This window comes from Sycon ciliatum, chromosome 10, assembly GCF_964019385.1.
Source record: "Sycon ciliatum chromosome 10, ocSycCili1.1, whole genome shotgun sequence".
Classification (NCBI taxonomy): domain Eukaryota; kingdom Metazoa; phylum Porifera; class Calcarea; order Leucosolenida; family Sycettidae; genus Sycon; species Sycon ciliatum.
In genome coordinates, this window is record NC_088652.1 from 25,381,633 (window position 1) to 25,401,879 (window position 20,247).

Consider the following 20,247-nt stretch of genomic DNA (forward strand, 5'->3'; position numbering starts at 1 on the left):
TGCCTGGAAAAACTCACTGTGAACTCGAAGAAATATTCCGCGCGAAAGCAGGAAAAATGACAACTCACTCACGTTGACACAGTCATGGACGTACGTCTGGTTTACAACAAACGAGTTCTTCCTCGTATCGATAATGGAGTCAGAGAGGACATGTCGAAACGAAAGTGTTGTAAATGTTGACGAGCGGCATGTGTCCCAATCCGTTTTGTGACCAAAATAGTTTCTTTGAGCTGCGATGCAATTTACTCACCGTGTGACGAAAACGACATCGACACGGACTCATTCCCAAGGCCATGACTTGGCAAAGCTATCTCACAACTTCATGGTCAGCAGACAGCATTCATAACCACAAGGCCAAAAAGGAAAGGATAAATCGTGGGTTTTGATAAAAAATCGATACTGGCTTCCTGGGCAAATTGTAAACCATGGGAAAAGGCCGGAAACCTGGCCGAAATTCTAACTCCTTAACGGTTGGTCCAATTGTTCCGAAACCTTCACAGAACAATTTGCCGTGTCCTAACAAGCCATTCTATGTACTTTGTTGTCCAAATTTCCCTTATCTTCATACTTTTTAAGACCCAAACCTGATTGTAAATCTTTTTGAAACAGACTATAGATGGCTGGTACATAAAGGGTTTTAAAAGGAGACAGCATCAGCGCTGGAATGCACTGTGAGTGCTAGGAGTGCAACTCTGTAACTGCGTATATTACCTATGGTTTCTTTATCTTACTCCGAATCTCTTCGATGCGGAGTTGTTCACCTGCTTTGGGCATTTCAATTGTTGCCAGTCTGGCATGCAGGCAGTTGGACCGGTGACTCTTTCTGAGTAAGTACGCGGCAGTGTCCGGAAAGGCATCTCATGCAGAAATAGCTTCTTGCCTTGCCCTTCGTCTGCCTATAGCACAGGGCGTTGAAGTTCTTTATCCAACAGTAATGGCTGAAAAAGCCATCATGTACAACCGGCCGATTGATGGCGCTCTTTTCTCCTGATAACTTTATCGGGGATATAGGATTATCCTCCAATCCAAAAAAACATTGATGTACAGGGCAGGGCATTCGCTTTCTCGACCTTGTAGACATCTTCCAGAGATGCCGGGAAGTCAACATCTCCAAAATTCAGACTCTGTGCATGCCGAACATACTTATCAGCCCGCTCTGCGTTATGCTCAACAGGGTCTAGAGCTGCTCAGCAGGGTGTAGAGCTGATAAAATGGTCCACTTCAAACACCGGTCGTCATCGTTTTTCACATTGATAATAGCCTTCGAGCTGATCAACTTCTTCGTAAGTGGAAGCTATGATGACATTCGCATCGGGCAATACTTTGCGATGTCGAGGTGTGCAGTTTTCACAGGCGTTACAGTCCAACCAGAGCTCGCTTCGACCCAAGCGTCTAGCTTTGCCATTATGGTGTTTTGAAGGCAGTGGATAGCAGTTCAGGAATGCCGGTATGGTATTCAATGTTGTCAAAGGCCGGCGGCTGCGGAAACATGGAGATGTACAGACGAGGGCACCGGCAGCATTGACCTTTTTGCAATGTCACACGCATGACTAGGACAGCTTTCTACTTGTTGCGAAATTCCGTTCGACTATTCTTTACGCATGTTGTTGTATTTGGTTCTTATCTCGTAGAGTCCAGTGTCTGATGTCATAATGATATGGTGTAAGTGTACGTGCGAGCATGGTGTGATGTGTGACGTTTATGGTATGTGGTGCATGCAAGAGTACGCGTTGTCAGAGTGTGAGAATCTGCTTCCATCTGTGTGAGAATGACTGTCAAGTGAATGCTGTACATGCGCAGTGCTAGTTTGGTCTGGGAATGAGAGTTATGTGTGATTCGTCCGTGGTCTGGTTGTCTTGGTCATGTGTTCTGTACATATAAGTTCCTGATTGGTCGTCCCAATTTTTCGTCGCTTTATTACGGCTTGTTCTTTGTTGTTTCTCCGTGTCTTTTCTCGTCGTCGTTTTGCCTGGGTCTAGTCTTTTCGTCTTTCTCCTCCTGCGCCCTCGCCGTTTATTATTGAGAAGTATATACTAGTATTGAAACTAACCGAACGGTGTGCTGTTGTTTGGCGGGGGCCAGGGGAGAAGGCTATTTCCACTTCTTAAGGAATATCGAGCCACTTTCAACAAGGAGAAAAGGGGAGGTACTGGGTGCACTCAAAGTGGCTCGATATTCCTTAAGGAGTCCATGGGGAGCGGTATGTCTCAGCGTGAACGAACTTTCCTTGCTAATTTTGGAAGGTGACGAGCTGTCACCGAAACCTCACGACATCATTATGACGACCGTGCAGTCCTGTATGATTTCGTTTCATCCTTTGCAAGTAACAACTAGTACATGTGCGGCACTGTGATAAATGTGGGGGGGGGGAGACACAAAGGCTTTTCTTTGAATAGCATAGGCTGGGTCGTGTCACGTGACCTGGTGAGCTATTGGCGTACGTAGCCTCGCGCGAATGCTACCGGTGGAGGGTATTGCACTCTTATTGAAAGGATCTTCCAGATGTTTCTTTGACATTCGCCTACCGCCGCTGAATCTCTTGCAATAACAGATTCTAAAGCCCCTAAGTGCAATGTCAAAACATGTCTCCGACTGGTTTGACATGTGTATACCGATCGTGCATGGTTCTGCTGTTGTACCTGCTATCGCAAACATTTTGATAGGAATTTGTATGTCCTTACAAGGGGGAGAATCAGCATTGGTTTGGGCTACACACAAAAGCACACAAACACACACACACACACACACGCACACGCGCGCACACGCACACAAACACACGCACACACACACACACACACACACACACACACACACACACACACACACACACACACACACACACACAATGAATTCACCTTCCACTTCCATCTCATTCACATGGCATTTACTTTTTAGACAGATGCCGTGGCGATCGGATTGCTTCACTCGGCTACTCACACGAGAACGTGTGTTCTGTACTAGCATTCAAGCGTTCTAGTGAGATTGAGTGAGTGTACTCTCTGCTCCTCCTGTCCCTTCGCTGCTCCTGTTGTAGTGTGTTATTTTGTGTACGTTGTGTGTACGTGGTGTTGGTGCATGCGTGTGTTGCTGTGATGTGAAAAGCAGTCTTCGTCTTGAGTTCGTCATGTCTAGTGGCGTTTCCGTAGTCGTCTTGTAATAAACAATCTTTCTAAATGTAGTTATCGTCGTCCCATTGTATAAGTGTGGAGATGGCACGGGGCTGGGAGCAGTTGGAGAAAAGCTAACTGCAGCACTACTAGTATAAGCTGCTCTGGATAAACTCTCCTTTTGCCAAGCACTTTCTCAAGACAGTGATGCAGTGTCATGAGTGACATGAGCGGGGATGCAAGCAGTCCGGCCGTGTCTGTCCTCCTGCAAACATCAGGAGTCATGAATGATCGCAGAGAGGTAATTTTGAGAATAGAGTTTACGAGGAGAAGAGAACTACACTGTAACGTCATTACCAGAAACACTGGAGCATACAATGTGCTTTAGAGGCTATTCGAATACATCACCATTCGAGATTCTTTGGAGAATTGCACAGAGCTGTACTTGCACTAACGCTAGCGACTCTCATTACATACATAGCGCCCATAAGCAAATCCGCTCACCCACGCTGTACATTTTGCGCCCGCGAGCGAATCTGCTGAGAAATCATTCGCAGAACCTCTGTAGACTCGGATGTAGAGTCAGTGATCAATTTGTAATAGAGAAAAGGACCAGGGAACTGCATGAGCTGATTGTCAAGTAACTGGTGGTGTCAGTGGACATTATAGCGTAACTTGTAGTTCCTTGGTCCTTTTCTCTATTTAAGGTGGCGTCGGACACGGTACGGGCACTACGGTATTGACCGTATGCATGGCGTTATTGCCCACAATATTTGTACAGTAAGAATCGGTTCGGTCCTGTTCAGTGTTCAGGAGATGGGTGTGTCTACCCAACTACTTTCTACAGATGAAGCTGCAAGATGCCTCGAAATTACTCCTAACCTAATTTTGTTGCAGCTGCGCCTTTGATCCTAGAGGGTAGTGGCGTTCCCACGATGGATGCGGAAAACTGGGCTTCCAGCCGAGTCTCACGCGAACCGTGAACTTTTTTTTTCTCCAGCTGAGCCTCACACGAACCATGACATTTTGTTTCTCCAATTTGTCTCTTGTCACGTTTTGCAACTCGACTGTTGACTTGTGTGTTTGCAGTGGTCGTACGGCACCACGGTCTGGTCAATATTCACACTAGGCAGGATGCCTTATGGGAGTGATTGCTCCAATAGGGAGGTACGCCGAATTCTCCACCAGAGAAGACGCCTCAAAGCACCACTCTCGGCACCGCCTGGAATGTAAGCGCAAGGAACTCTCGCACAGATTCAAGTTGTGTATAAATATGTGTACATGTGTGTGTGGGTGGGTGTGTAGGTGTGTGTGGAGGGGGGGGGGGGGGGGGAGGGTGCGCGTGGGTGCGTGCGTGCGTACATGCATGAGTGAAAGTGTGAATGTGCGAGTGTACATACTTAGCATGTGTGTGTGTGTGTTTGTTGTCTGTCTGTTTGCCTCTCTCTCTCTCTCTCTCTCTCTCTCTCTCTCTCTCTCTCTCTCTCTCTCTCTCTCTCTCTCTCTCTGTGTTTGTTTGATGTGTATACCCGAATCATCTGGAATTTCAGTGTGTTCATTTTCTGGCTCCAGTAGTTTGGTCCTGAAGTACATGTGTCCATGCCGACCTGGCGTACCTAGTGATGCAAGTAGGGATGAAACGATTACACGGATTACTGGGAACTTACTCCTTAGCTCTATGATCGCTGCTGGTTATGCTGCTATTGAGTACAGCATGTACTACTTGTACTTGTGCAGTATACATGTGCATAGTACTAGCTAAGTCACACTGTCTGCACTGCATTGTCAACCACAGCACTGCCCCCCCCCCCCCCCCCGCGTCATCCAAGGTGATAAAATTCACACCATTTTTCTAGTCACCTTCGCACCTTTGGGATCCAGTGTGCACAAGTCATTCATTCACTATTATCATGTTGCAGAGACCAAAATCATTAATGTTTAATACGTCATGCATATCCAGCATACTCGTTTTATGATAACTCGATCGTTTATAATGAACAGTAATCGATAAGGAGAACTGGATGATCGTTTCATCCCTAGATCATGCAAGTGCTCCGCAGCCTGCTAATAGAATGTATCGCCTTCTTAGTATTTGACCCTACTGATTTCCCGGATACCTAAGCGGTCGAATATATCGCGTATTTGACCTGACTGCTCAGTCAAATACATGTACGCAATTAATTTGACTCCTCTACCTCTTGGACTTGAACATTTCTGTCCCACTTAAAAGAAGAAATTTTGAGCACAAGAGGGGATTTCAGGAGATTTGAACCCACAACCATGTGAACCTCAGTCACTCTTCCTTACCACCCAGCCACTATGCTACCGATGCTGAACCTAGTTTAAACAATGACCTTGATCTTGCAATGCCGTACAATGCGTTATAGGCTATAGTATACATGTAATACTTAACTTTTGACTAGTTTACAAATATATGTTGTATATGAAGAGAAACGTTTGCGTGGAGGATACGATATGTAGATTACAGACCTCATAGTTGTTCTATACAGGATATATAGACTGAGTAAAAGACCGAGGTCCCCCGAGGTTTTTTACTCCACAAAGTACGAAATAGTTCTGTCCGCAGATTGAGTGTAATCCATGCATACCATAGAGTTGGTGGACAAGCCATTGGTTATTGGTGCACCATACCGTCGTTCTATTATACAAAAGTCCACTGTATTCCTGAATCGGCAGGAGAAGTGGTGGCGGGGCCAGGCTGCTCTGCCGACCTTAACTTTTCAGCGTCTACACGTCACAAAGCATGCCATAATGGATCTCAATCCTATTGTTTGCGTGTGTACTTCGGTTCTTGTGTCTTATGTCTGCAGCACTTCTATCCTGGAGGAATGTTTCCGTGAGAGCCGCTCCATTACGTTCACGTACCTGCTGGAGCAACTGAGGTTGGTCTTGCCCAACGTGAGCTGCACAGAGCAGTATGAAGTCCAACTTCCTCCTGGTAACCCTACGGTGGCCAGTCCTGAACACCCATCGATGCCGTACAGCCTAAGCCTTTCCGTGGACGGCTCCGAGAAGCCCGCCGGAAGTGAGCCGGCTCGCTCGTCAGGATCTTCTGAGCGCGACGAGCCGGATTCTTTCCAGCCAGCCTCGTCATCATTGGTTGAATCTCCACACAGTGTCCAACATGCCAGACAAGCCAGTCCAGTCCCGCCTGAACAAATAGACAAACATCAGCCAGCGTCCTCCACTGAGCCAACGCCAACTGAGCCACAAGACATTGGCCAGCCAGACACGTTGCCATGCCGGAACAACGCGTATGTCAACATGTCCACAGAGAGCACTCCTTCACTGGACTGCACTGAAACTGCTGCCGGTGTGCAGCGGATGCATACCTCACAACACGGCCATGCTGAGTCACCCAATAGTAGTGTGCCAGCCAGGGATGATTGCCCAGACGAGAGTGCCTCCCGCCATTATTCAACTCCAACGGGGCATAAGACTGGCACTGCTCCACACAACCACCCGGCTGCTGGGCATCCACAGGCTGCAGAACATCCCTATGCGGAAACACCAGCCGGCTCGGGGGAGGATCCGGTGAGAAATGAAGATCCCAACCATGCGCCAATACAGAATAGAAGGAGAAAAATGCCTAAGTTGCTTAGTCCTCAAAGAAATCAACCCTGAACCAGAGTTGAGTGATAGTGTGGAACAATTGCCCAAGTTCAAGTGAAGTACAGTTGCCCAAGTTATAGAATCCTGGTGGTCACCAACCATGTCTTGGTGCTGAATGTTTGGGAAGGTCTATTGCCTGTGCTGCTGACTTCGGCACTCCAGCGGAGATCTGTCTAAGCAGAGCATAGCGCTCTCATTGTCCTTACTCTTAGCAGATACTTGGCAGTCACTTCGACCGACTTACTAACGGATAGTGTATATATTTGCCAACCAACTGGTCCCGCAGTGTTTCTGTGTAAAGCGTCTGTGTACTGGATGAAGACTTGACTCTACAGAACCATCCTTCTTCGTCCCGTCATGCTGCTGCTGAACTACGTTCTGTCCAGCAAAGTGACGGCTTGAGATGCTGCATTCTTGGCCTGCTGTGTGGAGAGACTGACCGACAGACTGAGGACACACACACCGGAGCATCTTGATTTCCTGACTTTGCAATGCGTTGAGCTGAGATTGAGTGCTGCCATATGCCATGCTTTGTATGCGCATGTTACTGCCATCGCTTGGCAAAGAATGTTTCCAGAGTGACGTGCCGACACACAACAACCCGCATTGTCCCATTGTACGTGCGTGCTCTGCACAGCTGCTGTAAGAAGACTACCGGTGCCCTTTATCGCGGTATAGCGGCATTGCCATCAGGCGTCGTGGGATCCCCCCCCCCCCCCCCTCCCTCCCATCCCCCACACTGGTGGTGCAGATGTGGCCCTCAGTCTACATGGATGGTATGCACAGCTGCTGTAAGACTGATGATGCCACGTATGGAGACAGAATCTGTCATGTTGATAATACTGTATGTGCAGCAACGTGGCGGTTAAACGGATTACCAAACCAGCATATTGGACACAACAATCGGCTCCCAGACAGCATATCGGAATCCGACACGGGACACCAAGTCACCTTGTTTCCTACTGATGTCAAAACACACTAGTTGCTTAGTTCCCAACTGATGTCAACACACATATCGCCTAGTTTTCCGACTGATATCAAAACGCACAAGACGCCTGATGTCAAACACACAAGTCGCCTAGTTTTCCATCTGATGTCAAAACACACTAGTTGCCTAGTTTTCCATCTGATGTCAAAACACACTAGTTGCCTAGTTTCCACCTGATAACAAAACACGCAAGTTGCCTAGTTTCCAACTGATGTCAACACACATATCGCCAGCAGTCTCGGAGAGGAAGTATGTTATGCAGATCGAGGGAGATCCAGCCAGGCAAGCAACTGGCATTCCCAGGAAAGCAGCTGATCATTGATGGGTTCACGCTGTCAGCTCATAGTCATTACAAACCGCTACTGGCATGATGTGCATGGAGAGCCGCATGCTCCGTCTGAAGAGACCGACCAACGGACTGAGAAGCACAGTCGAGGTTCTTCAGGGACCCGGCCGTATACACTACTTTGAAATGGGAATTAGTAATGTTGTACACCATGCTACGTACGTACGTTATTGTCATTCCGTTGAGGGGATTTCCCCACACTCTTCTGATACCCAGCAACACGTCCCAGTGTACACCGATGGGTGCTATGCATAGCTGTGAGACTGCTGATGCCACGTGTGGAGCCGGAGTCCGCCATGCTGATACTGCACAACATCGCATCCAGCCAAATGACAGCTAAAGACACTCCTTGATGGCAATCCAGAACAGTACGTCCGACACAACAATCTGTTCTTCGCAGACAGAATGTCGGAAATCCGAACACGGGACAGCAAGTTGCGAAACATTGGAGTCTTTCCACGGGATGTCAAAACGCACATCGTCAGGAGTCTCGGAGAGGAAGCGTGCCAAGCAGAACGATGGAGGTCCGGCCAGGCAGACTGCAGTCGTTCCAAGGCAGTAACTGACCATGCCATGCGTCCGCGCCTACCTCGTCAGGGCATGGACAGTACAAGCTACAGTCCACTAATGTCATGGTGTGCCTTAAGAGAAGCATGGTCTGTGTGCAGAGACTGCCCAGAGGACCGAGAGGCATAGCCAGGCGTCTCGAGTAGCCGAGTATGCAATACGTCACGAACCAGCTTTAAGGACTGCCAGATGTCGTGCTACGTGCCCATGTTGTCATGGTGCGGTACGGGATTTCTCCCATGCTCATAACACACAACAACAGTACGTAGCCCCTGTCTACGTGCACAGCTGCTAGACTGATGGTCCATTGTATGGAGACGGAGCATTGCCGTTGTGTGGGACGGGATATCCCCACACTGGTGGCGCACAGCAGCACATGGCCCCAGTCTACGTGGGTGCAATGCACAGCTGTAAGATGGAGGGTTCGATGTATGGAGACAGAGCGTGTCACCCCCGGATGAGGAGAGACTGCGATCCCTACGAGTATGTGTATTTGCTGTTTAACCCAGAGTCTTTTCACTACTTTGAAGGTATGAACGTTAAGTGAAAACACGAACAAGGAGTAACAGCAGAAGAGAAAGAACAGAAAAAGAGAAAAAGTGTATGCGAGTATGCGTGTCTGCTGTGTGGTAGCTGATGAAATGGTAATCTTTGCATTGTCCGTAAGTCAATGCCTGCACCCTGGTACGTCCGGTTTGTGCGTGTTGATTACCCCCGGCCGTCCGCATGTCAATGCCTTTCTCACTCGCATGCCTGCACACACGCCTACACATGCGCTTATACACCCCACCACCACCACCACCACCACCACCACCACCACCACCACCACCACCACCACCACCACCACCACCACCACCACCACCACCACCACCACCACCACCACCACCACCACCACCACCACCACCACCACCACCACCACCACCACCACCACCACCACCACCACCACCACCACCACCACCACCACCACCACCACCACCACCACCACCACCACACACACACACACACACGCGCGCCTCACCACAGAACAAACCACTGTGGGGCAGCCACAAAATGACCTTGAACTTCTTGCAATTTGAGCTGGCGTCCGTTTTACTTTTTTCTAAAACTGAAGAAGTAGAAAATGATTGGAAATTTTCCATGCATCCATGGGCCTTCATACATAATGTCATACAGGCCTTCATACATATCTTTGAAAATGTGTGTGTATGTGTGTGTGTGTGTGTGTGTGTGTGTGTGTGTGTGTGTGCGTGCGCGCATGTGCGTGCGTGTGTGTGCGTGTGTGTGTGTGTGACACAGGCGCATTGTCAGTGTGTACTATCTAGGACTGCTGGACATTGAACTTGATTTGAAACTGATGTGACATGATTGTTCAGGCTTTTCTTCATTTCACGGAATTCTCGCACAACTCTTAGTCTAAGAATGGACTACCTCTGAGCGCTCTCTCTCTCTCTACAGCAACTGTATGTTCCTCTTCAACCACCATGCTTTAAGCACAACTCTTAGTCTAAGAATGGACTACCTCTGAGTGCTCTCTCTCTCTCTACAGCAACTGTATGTTCCTCTTCAACCACCATGCTTTAAACACGCTGTAAGCTGATCTGGGAAAGCACCCTCCCCAGCCGACCTTGCAACTTTCCCACTGCACACTATCAGCTATTGCGATTTTCTGTTGATATCTACTGGCTTGCAGGGACTCTTTCATGCCGATGGTCTGTAGCTAGAGTAGGGTGAAAACAGCTAACAGAAAAAGGATCATGTGGATTGCTAAGGAAATCTCGTTCTGCTGATGGCGCTCTATTGCACCATGTTTCAGTTGGTCGGAGAAACGTTGTGACTACAAGTAATAACTAAAGTCTTCTCTACAATGCCCAATGCTGCTGCCTCCTCTTCATGGACAATGCTTTTCTCACGCTTAATTTCTGTTGCTGCTATACTCTTTCTAACTTCTAACCAGAAGCGGATGTGAACTTGGCCAGAATTGCCTACGCAGACATTCTGATACAATTGCTTTCTTTACTCTTTTCCCCAATGTAGCATCATGGGCAGAGTAAAAGATAAAGGTAGTTAATGTGCGTGTGCATTTCATCCCCTGATGGTGGTGGTGGTGGTGGTGCTGCTGCTGCTGCTGCTAGTGGTGGTGGTGCTGCTGCTTCTGCTGCTGATGGTGCTGCTGCTGCTGGTGGTAGTGGTGCTGCTGCTGGTGAATCTGCTACTTAGTCTTTTGATGCTGGTAGTGGTGCTGGTGCTGCTGGTGATGCTGCTGCTGGTGGTTAAGCTGCTGGTGGTGGTGGTGCTGCTGCTGCTGGTGCTGCTTCTGCTGCTGCTGCTGCTGTTGCTGGTGATGCTGTTGCTGGTGATGCTGTTGCTGCTCGTGGTGGTGGTGCTGCTGCTAAGTCAGTGTGTTTCTGAGTGTCACTGGGGTTGACACTGGGCCTGCTGAGAGTGATGGTCCTGGAAACGTTAGTGCAGGTGACAGCTGTACTGCACACATCTATCAGTATCCCCATCATCCTGGTCAGCCCTATCATGTTCACATGGCACACACACTGTCTGTAGTAGTAATAGTATTGTGTATGTTCATGGTAATATCGGAGCTTCAGCGCAATGTGACATGACAATCATTGTATTGCTTGTGAGATGGGACCTACATGACTGTACTGTAGTCATTGTAATGCCAAAAAGACCTTTATCTTGATTGCACGTCAGCTAGCAGGGAACACACTGCGTACTGCACTCTGTGGCGGACAGTAGTGGGGAGTTCTGAGGTCAACTACACTGAGGTCAGGAACACTGGGAGACACGGGCATGTCATTATTTTTATGTATCACGTTCACTCAGTTCACAGCACTGTAACGTCGTATTGTCGGATTAGATCAACTGGGCCATGATCGATGGCCGGATGGGGCTACATTGTCATTCTTCTGTAGTATTACCAGTAACACTAACACATGACATGACTGTGTTGTACTTGAGCACGTACTAATGCTGTGAGTATCACCAGTTGTCTAGTGAGTAGTGTTGAACCCACAAGTAATGCTGTTCGTGCTAGTGGGAGCTACAGTACAATTATGTAGCTATCTTCATCCTCATTCTCTTCATCAGACTGCGCAGCACCGTGCCCAGCGAGCCGGATTGGATTTCACAGAGCAGCATGCAGTGTACTTACGTGTACTTGCATCATACATGTATGTGATTTCCAGCTGTGCGGGTAGCACAGCCACAGAATGCAGGGTGCATGTAGCCGTGTGAATGTCGAAGGCAGCGACGCTAGAACGTAAATTTCAGAAAAAAGGCAGCCGCTTTTTCACCCGAGAAATCGGAACAACAACTGAGCTACGCTACTCTACTTCTATCCACTCGTTGTTTGCAGTCTGATAGCCTGTTCACGTTATACAGGTAGCTAGCTCAGTCGCTAGTATTGGAAGTTTCCAACGCAGTTGTTGTGTTTTCGTTTTGCTCGACTGCCTGGCGCGAAGAAGTACGAATTTTTGGTCGTAGGCAAAGATGGCGAAGTCAGTATTGTCCCTGCTACTCCATGTCGCTCTGGTCGCTATCTGTTCAACACCTCATGGTTGCGAAGGTAAGGGCTGGGGAAGTAACCGGGGAGGGGGGTTTTAAAATGATGCCTGGCAGTGCCTCGAGCGTTCTGTTGCCGTCGGTATGAACATTATTATGGCTATGCCTGGTTCACACTAGTGCACTAGCCGTATTTTTCGGCCGAAATTGAATCGTACAAAAAAATTCTCAACATCGGCACGGAAAACGCCTGATGTGGGTGATGTGGTCGCGCATGTTTACAGAAAGTTGTGTGTGTCGAGGTAGTCCGAGTCTCTCCGACACAGTCGACCGATTTCAAGTCGGTGTCGGCGTGGGAGCATCGCCGAAAAATTGGTCAAGTTGTGAGCGAGGCATAAGAATGTAGTGATACCGCATACCTGTAGCTCTAAAGCCTGATTCACATTCAAAGGAGCGCGATGGGACGCTCATGATATTGACGCCGATTGATGGCACTAAATGTGTGAGCGCCAGGAAGTTGGAACAGGAACGCACCCGCACTATTGTACAAATCGCGAAGCGACGGAAGTCTAACGATCAGTAACGAATCTTCTTTCGTTTGAGGGAAAGATGCATACACGAAAAGTCTGAAGAAAATATTGACGGTCACCACCAGGACTCGGCTCGATCGAAGAGTTGAACTCTGTTCAACTCTTCACCGTATGATTCGCGGATTTCAAAAAGACGTTTCTCTTATACTTTGTCCACTGGTGATCAGACCAGCTCTGAGTACATGAAGCAGCTGATTGGTCACGGCGAAGACGTCTGAGAGTGACAGGAACTTGCTGTATACTTTATTTATAGTGGAAGTAAAAACAGGCATAATGCCTTATGACAATGGAGCCCCTGGAATTGAATTGAAGCATGAACCCAAGGATGCAGCACAGGGTTAATTTGAGGAGGTTCTTGGAAGTCTAATTCAAAAGTGATTATGATTGGCATCAGCCGTGCACAGTAGGAAAGTACTGCTTTGCGTCAAAAAGAGGGGGGGGGGGGGCTGGCTGGTTCTCCGAGGCATGGCATTCAGCAGTCACCCTTACACATCAAGAGTTCATGCAAGTTTTACACACAAGGGATATTCCTTGTGTGCTCTGTGGTCCGGAACTAGACCAGAATAAGCTTGCAAAATGTAATGATTGCTTCATGGCGGGCAAGCATAGTGGGATGGTCTAAGACCACGGTTGAGAAAAAGATGGTACCAGGTTCCAGTCCTGCTTGGAAGCGGAAGGATTTTTCCAGCCATGCTGCGACGTACAGAGAATTGGGAGCTCGTGGCCTGGCACGAGGAAACATGGATGCAGTGAATGGGATTTTCGGTCTTTGACCACTTTGCTGGCAGGCTGATCTACTCACCTCGAACCGCTTTAGGAGCTGCATCTGTGCCTTAGATCTTTGCAGGGTGGTAGCGTTCCTACGGATGCTGAAAACTCAGTCTTACCGAGTCTCAAGCGAACCGTGTATATTATTTTCATGATACAAATTAAACCAGAGGTACCTCACAAATCATTTTGGAAAGAGTCCCATCGTACACGTATGTATCGGACTTTGAAAGTTAAAGACACTACTCATCTGCGAAAGGGCCTGAAAAGAAGTGACCAACCCAAAGGCCAGGAGGGGTGAGGGGGGCGGGGGGGGGGGGGGAGGGTGAACCTTTCCGACACTGTGGATAACGTTACTCGCAGACACCAGGTTTGTGCATTTGCCTTGCTGTGCAGTTCAGCTTGTAAAATATGATTGAAACATTTTCAAACGAGGGAGGTATCCTGCATACCTGGCAGACTGAGAGATAATAACAAATCTACAGTTGTAGCCAGAAATATCCGATCCGCAAGCCGAAAGCAGCACCAAGGCTCTTTGTCCCTTGCTATGCTGTCGGATGGGGTTTTGGACCGTGCAAGATGCACTGCGTGTTGACTCGCGGGTCGGATTGCTTTGGCCACGGCGGTAGCCGTGTGAAACGTCAGAAAAGATCTTTGAAAAAGACTCTAAACAAGCGTTTCGGAGACAGCAACAATCAGTAGTACTAACTGTGCAAAAATCATGTTTTTCATGTATATTTCACTTTCGCATTTCTCTCGCATGTTTGTTGCTAAGAAGTAGCGACAACCGGGCCATTGTGGAATCCAGTACACCACACCACCACATTGCGCTCTTGGCCGATCCAAACTCTGCACTCGCCATCACCATCACCATCGGCCAAGAGCGCAATGTGGTGGTGTGGTGTATTGGATGTTTGTTCCTATTGCAATAAAGCATGGTTGCCGAACAGTTCGTACTCTTGATTGCCATATTGAAAAAGACTCTATTTCATCATTGGATTGAGGGGCCCGAAGCCGGAAAAGTTAAAACACTAGTCCATTCATTCATCAGGTAGGGAGAATGAAAAAGAGAAAAGAAAAAGTTTCTGATATTCTCCACTGACGAGCGGAACACGAAAATCTATATTTTGGAATAATCGTGCAATAATTGTGTGGCCATGTCTGCATCGATTGTTCTCTTGAATGCTATAATCAGCAAAGAAACAATTGACTGCCAACACCACCAGAACTCGAACAAACATGTTTTAATCCCTGTGTTCCCTGCTTTTTCCTGCGGAACTATCTGTTTCTGCCAGGTTCATCAGGCCTTGGCACTACGAGCCCGCCGACCCAAGGACCACCACCGCCATCCTGCATGCACTGGGTGCTGGTGACGATTGGTGTTAGTCCGACCGCGGCGTACCGGATGGAAGATGACCTTGCCAGGAGCAACTGGACCGAGGAACACATCCTGAACTCTTCCAATCACACCCTGGCTCAGGTGCTGCTGTCCCCAGCTGCAGTCGCTGATAGTCTGCAGCGATGTCTAAGTATGAATTATTACTGTGAGATGATGTCAAGGGAAATTCAATATATCGTTTATGTAAGACGCTTTATGTAAGATATATTTTTGAAGCTGAATCCAGATACGCACATGCACACACATACACGCACCATTGGCCATTTGACCATTTGACGCCCATCGCCAGAGGCGATGAGAGCGATGCTACAGCAGAAGCCATAGCAATTTGTGCTGGAATTGCACCATTCTTTTTTACTCTCTTTCTCACTCCTGTGTGCAGCCACACCATACGTGCCCGCACCCCTAACACACCTCAGTCACATGCACAGTCACATGCACACCCACATACACACGCACACAGCAACAACAAACAGCCTCTGCGGGGACAGCAGCAACAGCAAGAAAAAAACGAGTATCTATTTTGACCAATCGATCACTCATTCATAATATTCGATCGAGTATCCGATTATTTCGAGTATGTTATCAAAAATTCAAAAGTGCTAGACTTGTGAGCTCTCGACCAATTCGGAAGAAATTATCTGTGAACATAGAACAAAAGTCGCCAACATCTTGTACAGAGTGTAAAGTAACGATTCTCATCAGTACTTTCATATCTCATAGCTAACTAGCGTTACTTGCCGTGGTGATCGCATCGTCCAAGTCAAAAAAGATTGACTCAAAAGCATGCATAACGCATGCATACCAGTGGACGAGCGGTAAAAAAGCTTTTGAAAAATAGAATGGCAATACTAAAAAATAAAATAAAATAAACCGATCGAGTGCAAAATTTCGAATACTCGCTCGTTTCAAATTTTCGAACGATTACTCGAATATTCGAACTAATCGTTTCACCCCTAATGATTTTCCGTGCTTTTTTGTGTGCTTTTCATTCAGACCGCGAATCAGCTGCGTGCGCCCTTGCACAATGCCAACATGGTGGTACATGTGACCCGGACCATAGCACTCAGCAGCAACAGCAACAGCAGAGCTACTCGTGCAACTGCACTGACTTCTACACGGGCGTACTGTGCAACATAGGTGATGTCTAGACATTGTAGGACTTTACCCGTTTGCATCTTTCCGTCAGGCCAATGAATAGTTTATGACTTGGGGCTCCCCTCGTGCTACTTTGTACGTGAAGTGTGTGGGTTACGGTGAGGGCTGCATCTCACCCGCCTGTGTGCATTCGCAGGAAGTGTGAGGTACGAAGTCTGAAGAAAGTGTTGAACGGTCTCTGCTGGGATGACGGCTACACCATAGCTCAGTGGTTAGAGCATCGCTGGCTACAAGCGAGGGTCCCTGGTTAGAGTCCTGGTGGTGGCAGTCAATTTTTTATTTAGGATTTTCCCGTCTGCAACCTTCCCTCAATCCGAAGAATATTGTATGATTTGAGAATTATACAATAGACCCTGCCCTATGCCCTTGGTGCAGCGGAAACTGTCCTGACATGACAGGATTACGCTTCATCCAGGGATGCACTTTCGATCCACAGCACGTTGGTGCATGAAAAATTGTCCGGTCAATACAGGATTCTGCTTGGTACAGGGCCTTGCAAACACATATTTCAGTGGACGAAGCTTGAATAGGTACTCCCCTCTCTCCCCTACACATGTTTCCAGACTTGTACAGTAAAACCTGTCAAGGCGACCACCTGTCCCAGAAGACCACTACAACCAGGACACAGGGATGCTTTTCCAGTCAAACGACCCTGGATAAGGAGACCACCTGGCAACAGAGACCACATTTCGAAGGTCCGTTGAGCGGTCGTCTTACACAGGTTTCACTGTGTGTGCCTTATAACAGGGTACTGTGATGAAGTAAATATATAGACAGTACAGTCATGCGTGTACAGTCCGCATTGTGAACAACAACATTGGGTACAACAACAATGTGTCTGTGTGTGTGTGTGTGTGTGTGTGTGTGTGTGTGTGTGTGAGTGCGTGTGTGTGTGTGTGTGTGTGTGTGCGTGTGTGTGTGTGTGTGTGTGAGTGTGCCAGAAGTCCTGCCAATGACGGTGCACTCCAAACTCTGGCCCCCTCCGGGGGTGACATTGCCCAATGGGCAGTCATGCTATAGTAGTAGTAGTCGTAGTAGTAGTAGTAGTGTGTGTGTGTGTGTGTGTGTGTGTGTGTGTGTGTGTGTGTGTGTGTGTGTGTGTGAGTGCGTGTGTGTGTATGTGTGTGTGTATGTGTGTGTATGTGCATGTGTGTGTGTCTCTCTCTCTCTCTCACTCTCTCTCTCTCTCTCTCTCTCTCTCTCTCTTGCAGAGGATAGTGAAGCAAGTGAAGAACTCCGGTTGCTACAGGCAAAGGTCACTGCACAGGAGAACCTAATCACACGAATAGTGCGCAGACTTACCGACGTCATCAAAGCAGTGAGAATGTTACGTGTACGGCAGCAATTCGTAAAGAAGACCTACCTGCGCACCTTGGACACTGCACTTGTAAGTGAAGAGCCGTGTTTTGTGATGTGACCAAAGTCTGAAGAAAATGTTGAACAGTCTCCACCGGGATGACAGCTGGGATGACAGCTTCACCATAGCTCAGTGGTTAGAGCAGCGCTGGCCTCAAGGGAAGGTCCCTGGTTCGAGTCCTGGTGGTGAGAGTCAAATTTTGTCTTCAGACTTTTTCCGTTTGCATTTTTCCATGAAACCAACGAGTATTTGACCTAAATTGTCTGGCTTTGTTCCAACCATTGAAGATGTCCTTGTTCGTTTCTATCTTAGATTTTTGATACTCTTTGTAAAGGAAGTATGATGTCTGAATGGGACGGAAGTCACCAGGGAGACTCTGCATCGGAGATGTACATCTAGTCTTCTGGGCACTGAGTCGAATGGTCTTGCTCCTGAGTTATCTATGCCGCATTCGCCAGACACCTGCCAATCAACCCCCTTGCCATATCCTGTATTTCTAGATGATCCAATAGAGTTTGAACACCGTGGAAGAATCGAGTGCACTTCCAAAGGTATTAGACGTAAATTCAGTAACGCCTAGCGCTAGCCAGGGTCCACAGCACTTTTTAAATTTCGGTAATTGTTTCGTTTTGTTTGATTCTGTCTGGCGTCGGCATGCCTGGTGCTATCCCGTACCGTACCATCAAAGACAGCTGGCCACCTTATTCAAATAGGCCTTTCAACTGCAAGATCATAAAGTGAAGCAACTTGGAAGAATGTGTATGTATGTGAAGTGTATTGGGGAAATGCATGCAGGGCGATAGTGCGTGTTCGAATCCCATGTTATGTCTTGAAAAAAAAACAGGACATATGAAAAGAATCGTTATTTCACGAAGGTTTTATTGACATTCCATTTCCATCATAGTCATCTCTTTGTCCACCACTACGTTCTCTTGATTTTGTTCATGACATCTCAACGAGAGACCTTGAAAGCTCAGGGCTCTCTCTCTGTGCTTTTCTGCCTAGGTCATCATTCATGTTATTCGAACGGAGGGAAACGATTTTGCAATACAATCATCGGCTATATCATTGTTGCATGATCGTTCGAAACCACAACCGTTCAACTCCATGCTTTTGCCTTTGTTTGTGCCTGTTTCAGCTGTACCTTCTTCCCTGCTCACGTCAATACCTCGGCTTCCAGTACATGAGTGAGTTCAATACCACCGCCATCAGCACTAGTAGACCGGTAACACAGATGACGTTCAGGAAGAAGGAGTCGCACACGGTCCTGCGCATCACCTACTCAACGTCGCTTCGCATCCAAGCAGCGTCGACGGGCGACTTCACCACCCGCTGGTTCTTCAAGATCGGCAACTCCGACTGCCTCCAGCCGGCCAGGATCGAGATGATTCTGCACCAGCCGGCATCCACCCGCAATCTCACCATCCCTGTCAACATAGCAGGCATGTGTGAAGAGACCTCTGAGGGATGGTTAGACACAGGCAACCATAGAATCTCCCTGTATGCAGTGGCAGCGAACGATCAGAGTCTGGATTTCGCCGAGCACCAGTATCCATCCACGGCCCTGTTTGAAGTTCAAGAACTCTGCAAGACGACGGTGTCTGGCTTGAACTTTGCCTCCTTGGAGCAGAAGGTCACCGCCGACCCTGCTAACAGCACATTTCCTGAACCGATCCCCGAACCCAGCGGCAATGCGCTCGGGTAGAGAGTTTCCATACCAGGTTTAGCGACCGTCAGTCAGCATACAGAGCTGGGGGGGGGGGGGGTCAGCCTCCTAGCCTAGACCGTTCTTATTATCATGTATGACAGTCCATGCACAGCTCAGTCATCGTCCATAATGCATTGGTATGCTGTGCTTGGTGAAATTCTAACCCGGCCGTTCTTCGGCGATCCGCTCTTCGACGCCCGACAGTACTGTAGACAAGCGGAAGAGACAAGACTCTACCTGACCCTGTGTGTCGTGTGCATCCAGGTATTTATCCATATGATCCGTGTCAGCTGTGGGCACTTCACATAGCAGACTAATGGCCGACAGTATGGCCAAGTATGCACTGCCGCCAGGCGTGGGGGCTATTCGTATATCTCCTTCCCCAGCTATGCTGACAGCGTCATGATACCGTCTCGAGAAGCTGCTCGTAGTTGCAGCCGTGTGGCTGTGCGTAGCATCAAGTGCCGTCTCCGATGCTGAGGAATTGTATTTACTTGGTCACCAAACAACTCAGGCCTACTAAAAAAAATCTACAATATTTTCTCAGCCGTAGCTTTCTATTTGCTCGCTGCTGCATTTTGAGCTGAATGATTAGAACACGGTGTGTTATTGTAGGGGAGTGAACATTTCACATCAATCCCCTGACCTTAGCTGATGTTTTTTTTCCTGGCTAGAAGTCGACTATTTATGCACCGCGGATCAATTCCCAGAGTAAGACCCATGGATCACCTCGCAAGTGGGGATTCAGTGACCCTTTCGGGATCACACTCAGGGCTGTAGCACCTGGTCCGGCCAATCCTGCTAGGGTCGGGCCGGAGAAAAAATGTCCCACCCGATTTCTGAAAAACGGGTTTTCATTAATATGGAGCCAAGTACACCACCGCCTTGACTACGTGAAATCCCGGTGGTACGGTTCTGCCATTGTACAGTAAAGCCTGTCAAGGCGACCACTCGGATAAGGCGACCACCTGCCCAAGAAGACCACTGAAACCAGCACCAAGGAATGCTATTTCCAGTCAAATAACCTTGGATAAGGAGACCACCTGGTAACAGAGACCAGGTTTTGAAGGTCCCTTGAGCGGTCGTCTTAGACAGGTTTCACTACACCTA

General features: G+C 48.1%; 2 protein-coding genes across 4 annotated transcripts in view; both read left to right on the forward strand.

Moving 5' to 3' along the window:
• Positions 1–7,460, forward strand: part of LOC135825665 (uncharacterized) — a 51,362-nt gene extending 43,902 nt beyond the window's left edge. For all 3 annotated transcript variants that reach the window (XM_065338285.1, XM_065338286.1, XM_065338287.1), the window contains 2 exons: positions 4,197–4,336; positions 5,939–7,460. In XM_065338285.1, the coding sequence (XP_065194357.1) occupies positions 4,197–4,336; positions 5,939–6,752 (954 nt within the window). In that variant the 3' untranslated portion in view covers positions 6,753–7,460. The remainder of the gene's footprint in view (positions 1–4,196; positions 4,337–5,938) is intronic.
• A 4,391-nt stretch (positions 7,461–11,851) lies between these two features.
• LOC135825690 (uncharacterized) lies at positions 11,852–19,183 on the forward strand. The gene is made up of 5 exons (XM_065338307.1): positions 11,852–12,221; positions 14,811–15,044; positions 15,911–16,054; positions 17,284–17,459; positions 18,568–19,183. The coding sequence occupies exons 1-5, from the start codon at positions 12,146–12,148 to the stop codon at positions 19,132–19,134; spliced, it is 1,197 nt and encodes a 398-aa protein (XP_065194379.1). The 5' UTR covers positions 11,852–12,145; the 3' UTR covers positions 19,135–19,183.
• The last annotated feature ends 1,064 nt before the right edge of the window (positions 19,184–20,247 follow it).